Genomic DNA, 6,977 nt, shown 5'->3' on the forward strand with positions numbered 1-6,977 from the left:
CACAGACTGCATAAACCACACACACACACACACAGACTGTGTAAACCACACACATACACACACACACACACAGACTGCATAAACCACACACACACCAGACAGACTACAAAAACCACACACACACACAAAGACTACATAAACCCCACACATGCACACACCACACAGACTAAACCACACACACACGTGCACACACACACACCACGCAGACTACATAAACCACACACACACACAAGACTACATAAACCACACACACACACCACACACACACGTGCACACACACACCACACAGACTTCATAAACCTCACACACACACACACACACACACACACACACAAACAGAAATTGAAGAAATTAAACCAGGGCCTCTCCGACTCCCAGGGCATCAAGACGTTAATGATTTACGGTCTTCATAAATGATATATGGTATTTATAAAAATACCCAAATTCCTTTGCAACAAAACAAAACAAAAATTTCTGTGGCCAGTGTCCTTTTCTGGTGGGCCAGTGGTTAAATGTACTTTTAAGACTCTCTATAGTGTGATTAATAAGGGAAAAAATGAAGATATTGAGTAAATAAAAATAAATACAAATTTAATTTTAGAGTCTCAATGTAAGAGGCTCAGCTGCTGAATACTGATGTGCAGACACCTCTGAGAAGGGCTGTGGGGACAGCCAGTATGGATGTGGAGGAGCAGCGCCCCTCACACGCCCTGTGATAGTACCAGGGGCCCCCACACAGCAAATCTTCCTGGGCCTTCAAAGTGTGCAATACAGGCTTCGCTCTAATGACTCCACTTCTAGGCTTTTATCCCGAGGAAGCAGGCATGAGCACAGACAGCCTGCACAAAGATGCTCTCTGCACTGCTATTTACAGGAGCAGATAAACATCCAGTCGTGAGGCACTGGTTTAATGAGGTGCAGTGCAGCCTTCCCGCTGATGAGATACACTTTCCATTAAAACTGACAAAATATAGATAGACCAATAGATCGAGCAAGGGAAAAAGGATCAGGCAGAAACACACACACACACACACACACACACACACACACACTTTCTCTTACACCAAAAGATGCTCACAGTATATTTAGTGATACAAAACACATTACAGAACAGTGGACAGTAAGATCCACATTATTTAGAAAAATACATTTGTGCATAGAAAATGTGGCTCACGTCTGTAATCCCAACACTTTGGGAGGCCGAGGCAGGAAGATCACTAGGTCAGGAGTGCGAGACCAGCCTGACCAACATGGTGAAACCCATCTGTACTAAAAAATGCAAAAAAATTAGCTGGGCATGGTGGCGCACACCTGTAGTCCCAGCTACTCAGGAGGCTGAGGCAGGAGAATTGCTTGAACCCAGGAGGCGCAGGTTGCAGTGAACTGAGATTGCGCCACTGCACTCCAGCCTGGGCTACAAAGCGAGACTCTGTATCAAAAGAAAGAAAGAAAGAAAAAGAAAATATCTAGAAAAATACACATCCAACCATGAACTGCAGTTAGCTGCCCCTGGAGAGTCTGAACGGGGAGGTCCCAGAAAAGAAAAAAGGAGGATTTTTACTTTTCACCTCAGCTGGTTCTGGGGTGCTAACATCTCAAACAGAAAATAATCTGAGGCTAAATGTGCAACATTTGCAAACTGCAGAAAATAATAAATGTGTTGGCCAATGATACACAAATAAATATATACATTAAAAATAGACCATGATGCCTTTATATACAGACCCACGCTGTCCATGACTCGCTGTACGTGTTAAGAAAAGGCCTGAACAAAACCCTCTGTGCAGTCATCTCCGGGTGCCGGGATTACACGTGATTTTTATTTGTTTTGCTTATCTGCGTTTTCAGACATTTCTACAATGAACCTGAATTACTTTTTTAATTAGAAAAGCAAATGAGAGAAGTTAAAGAGAAGGGAATGAATGCATTTGCCCTGGGGTTTAAGAAGGATCAGCTGTGCATTAGGGATGTCTGTACCAAGAGCCCAAAAACCTCCGCATTCAAGCACCCCACTAATCCTGGGAAAATAATATTTTGTCTTTAATGCTCGCGGAGTGCCCCAAAACATAATTTAACGATGCTCCTTTAGCTTTGAGTGGTGGTTGGGGCTGGGGGAGGAGACTTGATATACTTATTGCAGAAGAAATGTGTTGTACATACTTACCAGAGGGCACATTTGCTAGGTCCTGGCCACAGTGTGATAGCAGCACTGAGCAGAGGATACAGGGGCCAGCACGTTCTAGATGAAGGAACTGAGTGTGCAAAGGCCCTGTGGTGGGCTGGGGTGTTATGGGTTGAATAACACCATCCAGGTGTTTTGGGGTTTTGCGTCTCCCAAAAAAAGATACAGTGTTTGGGAGGCTGAGGCAGGCAGATCACGAGGTCAAGAGATCGAGACCATCCTGGCCAACATGGTGAAACCCCATCTCTATCAAAAATACAAAAATTAGCTGGGCACGATGGGACGCACTGGTATTCCCAGCTACTCGGGAGGCTGAGGCAGGAAAATCGCTGGAACCCGGGAGGTGGAGGTTGCAGTGAGCCAAGATCACGCCACTGCACTCCAGCCTGGGTGACAGAGCAAGACTCTGCCTTAAAAAAAAAAAAAAAAAATGCAGTGGAACCCTAATCACCAGGACCTCTGAATCTGACCATACCTGAAAACAGGGTTTACATAGATGCAGTCAGGGCGGGATGAAGTCATGGGTGGGCTCTAATCCAGCATGCCCATGTCCTGATAAAAGGGGGACATTTGGACACAGAGACACACGCACAAGGACCACACCACATGAAGATGAAGGCAGAGAAGGGAGTGATGTATGTACAAGCCAAGGAATGCTAAAGATCCCAGCAAAACCCCAGAAGCTGGGAGGGAGGCCAGGAACAGCTCCTCCTCACAGCCTTGGAGGGAATCCAACCAGGCCCCACCTTGATTTCAGCCACTTGGCTTGTAGCGCTGTGTGGCGGCAGCCCCAGGAAAGGAAGACAGAGGGGCCGAGAAGGCCGCAGTGGTTATTTCTGCCGGCACCATGAGGGGGAATTCCTTGTGAGAGGACCAAAATGGCGCCAGCTTTGTTCACGCACCCCACCTGGGATCAAAACGCTGACTGAAAACGGCGGCGGACAAAGGATCCTCCAAGCCAAAGCAGCGCATACCTGGGTCTCCAGTTCCGTCACCTCCAAATTCAGCTTGTTCAGGTGCTTGTTCACAAAAGTGATGAGAGACTGCCAAGAACAAAAGAGACACAGGAGCCGTGAACGGCCCGCGTGTGGGTCCCATCTGGAGGGGCAGGCTTGACATTTGCCAGCCCCGGCTCTGTGAAACGCTTTCATCATCTCCTGTTTGCTAAAATAAAAAGCCCATGTTTCAAACGCAACATCCCGACAATAGCCCCTAGTTTTCATGGCATAACGCCCACATCTATCCCGGCTACGCATGTCTCTGTTCACCAAGCCATGCACACATATGCCAATCTGTGCACGTGTGCCATATTTAACAATCACACTGGAGAGCACTTCCCGCTCTTAAGAAAGATGAAACTGCCAGGGGAGGAGCATTACATTTGCAAATGTATCTTAGATGTGACCTGGAATGGTAAACGGCACACTCAGAAGACTGAGCGGAAGTGCTCCCTCCAGCCACACCTACTGATTTTTTTTTTTTTTTTTGAGACAGAGTTTCGCTCTTGTTGCCCAGGCTGGAGTGCAATGACGCAATCTCAGCTCACTGCAACCTTCTCCTCCCCGGTTCAAGCGATTCTCCTGCCTCAGCCTCCCAAGTAGCTGGGATTACAGGCCCTTGTCACCAAGCCCGGCTAATTTTGTATTTTTAGTAGAAATGGGGTTTCTCCATGTTGGTCAGGCTAGTCTCGAACTCCAGACCTCAGGTGATCTGCCCACCTTGGCCTCCCAAAGTGCAGAAATTACAAGCGTAAGCCACCGCACCCAGCCCGCCTATCGATTTGCAATACATGGGGAGATCCACCCAGGGCGATCTCTCTGGGCTGTGGGGATTTTCTGAGCCTTATTATGTAGGTACCAAGGGGCACTGGCTTCTCTCCGGCACAGACTTAAAACCTGTCACCTGTAATTCCTCAGTGACCAAACCCAACTGTGATGGAAAGTCAATACTACCCACCACCGCTCATGATATGATTTCTTACCCATTCTGCTCAAATTTACTGAGCAGCTACTACATGCTCGGCATGCTGCTTGGTGCTAAGGACACAAACACAGTCAGAGAGCTCCACCCCTGGCCCCAGCCAAAGGGCCTGTAATTCTCCATATGCATGTAGTGGTGGGATGGAGACATCAAGAGATACGGTACTGCAGGGAAACATGAAATGCAGGGGAGATTTCATAAGCCACAGAGAAGACGTGTGCAGACCCCCATTAAGACCATGGAGAGGGAGCATTGGAGCTGGACCTGAGGGTGGGCCAGTGAAAGGTGAGAGTGAGCCGAGTGGGTACCCAGGCACATCTGCAAACCCTTTGGGGTCTTCAGGCTGTGGCTGGATGTGGGTGGGATGGGAAGGAGTAGGAGGGGACGACCCAGGGAGAAACCTGCAGAGGTGGGCAGGGACTCCTGACTTCATTCTGGGGCACAGAGAGCCACAAACACCTAAACTTGCAATGTGGAGGTGAGGAAGGGACAGGCTGGAGTGGGAAGCTATCAGGCAAGTCAAAGGATTCTGTCTTCTTCCTTGCTGGTGGCTCCAGTGCCGAAAATGTGTCTTTCTCAGAATGAATTAACATTGTATCCACTGAGAGATGAAAGCAACCTCAGGCCACACCATTCTCAATGCTACCAGTGACTGTACACTGCAGGCTAAGCCCATGCACAGACAGAATCCCAGTTTATCCTCACAGGGACCTGCGAGGTGGGTAACATCTCTGTCCCCACTTGAAAGATGGGGAAACTGAGGCTAGGAGGTATAATCTCGCCCCTCACCAGAGGTCACACAGCTGGTGAGTCGGGAGCTGGATTTGATTCACTCCCTGAACCGGTTCTGTCAGGGTCCTTGGGGGCCACATGTGATGGGGTGGAGATGGGGGACTCTGAGGCTCCTAGTATATCCCTCACCACCCAAGAGTGCTAAGAAGGCTTTGTCCCAGGACCATTAGCACAGTTCCAACAGCCTTTTGCAAAATGCTTCCAAGAACGAATGCTCTCGTGGTCCAAACCCAGGCCAACGTTTTCCAAAAGAGGGTTCCACAGAAATACAATGCTTCCTATCCCAAAACTGATAGATAAATAAAGCCCACTCTCAACAAACAAGTTTGGAAAATGCTTCCTACCAAGCTCCCTCTTGGAGAAGTACAGTATACGTCAGCCTATGAAAGGTTCTGACAAGTCCTGCACTAAGAAAGCCGTTTGGGTGAGCTGTCCTAGACAAAGGAGAACTCTCTCGCCTGCACCATGGGTAGAAATGAGCGCTCCTCCGATGTCATGGGAACAAGGGAAGCATGCAGCCTCTTGAATGGGATGCCTGCAGGCACTCGGATAAGTTCATGAGCAGCCCGTGGGCCCCAGTTCCTTTTGAGGGGAACAAGCCTCCCTGGCAGATCCCCCAGAAACTGATCACTCCCGCCCCCAACTCCAGAGCCTTGGAGATTTTTCCACCCACAGATTGACCAGCAGGCTGCCTGGGCTAGTGAGGGCCCGTTCTCCGTCTGGAGGGAAACGGGCCAAATCCGTGAATGGCACGGCTCAGCCGCACAGGCCTGCGTGTTTACTGGGCAGGCTGGAGATGGTAATGAGGCCAGGAAGAGCAGCAGGCTGACATGCTTAAAAACATTTCCACATTGAAAAAAGGCCTCGAGTCAGAAAGAACTGCTGGCTGGGTAATTCACTTAACAGAAGTGGAGAGGGTGGGCAGGAAGATACCCAGGGAGCAGCGATGTTGAGTTAAAAGGCGCTAATTTTATGCATTGTGGTTACGTTTTTGACTGTAATTACATTTCAATCCATGTGGCAAACATTTCTGAGATTCCAAACATTTTCCCACCTTCTTCCCAGCAGGCATTTGTGCTGTCAAAAAGCCGCGAACCACAGGAGAGCACATCCAACATCCCACCAATAGCTCACCTTCTTCACCACGCTGAGCTTATCTGGGGCGTGGTCGAACAGCGTGTCGAAGGCATCCCGCTCTGAAGACATGCAAAGAGAGACACGAAGGAGCATTTAGGGAAACCCGCGGTGCTGCCCTCATCCCGGGCCATCCGGGGACCTGCCAGCTTCTGATCCCTCAGGGGGTTCAGCCTCAACTCCCACAGCTGCCTAGAATTCTTCCAATTCCTACCAGCACGAAAGGGCTGACCCTGATGATCTGTCCTGGCCAAACCAGGGTGAGCAAGCACGCTTCGGAACAACCGGAGCAGCGTGGACTAGAGGCTGCAGAGGGTCCCCTCCACCTGCTTTTTACCTTCTCATATGAAACACGTAGATGGCACCTGGCATCTGCACCCGCCACGTCCCAGGACTTGAGGTGTCCTGAATTCTCCCTGTTCCCTTGTCTACTGGCAAATGTCACCTGTGAATCCGATCACTTCCCCCGTGACGCCTCACTGCCCCTCACTTGGGAGCAGCTGCAGCCTCCTACTCCACTCCTGGCCCCTGAGCCCTTCTCCCCAGCAGGCAGAATGAACCCTTCCAAGTGCAAACAGGATCATTTGGCTCCCCCTGCATTCCCACCACAACTAAAACTCTCCAACTGCTTCTTATCATGCTTAGAATAAAATTCAACCTCTCTCCTGCGAGCCATGGGACATTCTGATAAAATCCGTCCTTTCTCCCACGGGCCATGGGACACTCAGGCTCAGCATCATTCTCCTACACGCACCCTCCTTGACTTCACCCCACCAACCGGCCTCCCAGCTGCTCCTGCTGACACTGGTGAACACCTGCCTCAGAGCCTTTGCATCTGCTGCCATGGAGGGAGGGTCCCAAAGAGGCATATGGGACAGAGACTTGGACC

General features: G+C 49.7%; 1 protein-coding gene across 3 annotated transcripts in view; it reads right to left on the reverse strand.

Annotated features, from left to right (window-relative positions):
* PARVB (parvin, beta) overlaps nt 1-6,977 on the reverse strand; it is a 185,726-nt gene that overhangs the window by 14,612 nt on the left and 164,137 nt on the right. For 2 of the 3 annotated variants that reach the window (XM_011934778.1, XM_011934779.1), the window contains 2 exons: nt 6,089-6,150; nt 3,157-3,225 (listed from right to left, as the gene is read on the reverse strand). In XM_011934778.1, coding sequence (XP_011790168.1) covers nt 3,157-3,225; nt 6,089-6,150 — 131 coding nt within the window. The remainder of the gene's footprint in view (nt 1-3,156; nt 3,226-6,088; nt 6,151-6,977) is intronic. The other variant, XM_011934780.1, reaches the window with a different exon arrangement.

Source organism: Colobus angolensis, unplaced genomic scaffold (assembly GCF_000951035.1).
Source record: "Colobus angolensis palliatus isolate OR3802 unplaced genomic scaffold, Cang.pa_1.0 Scaffold138, whole genome shotgun sequence".
NCBI classification, from domain to species: domain Eukaryota; kingdom Metazoa; phylum Chordata; class Mammalia; order Primates; family Cercopithecidae; genus Colobus; species Colobus angolensis.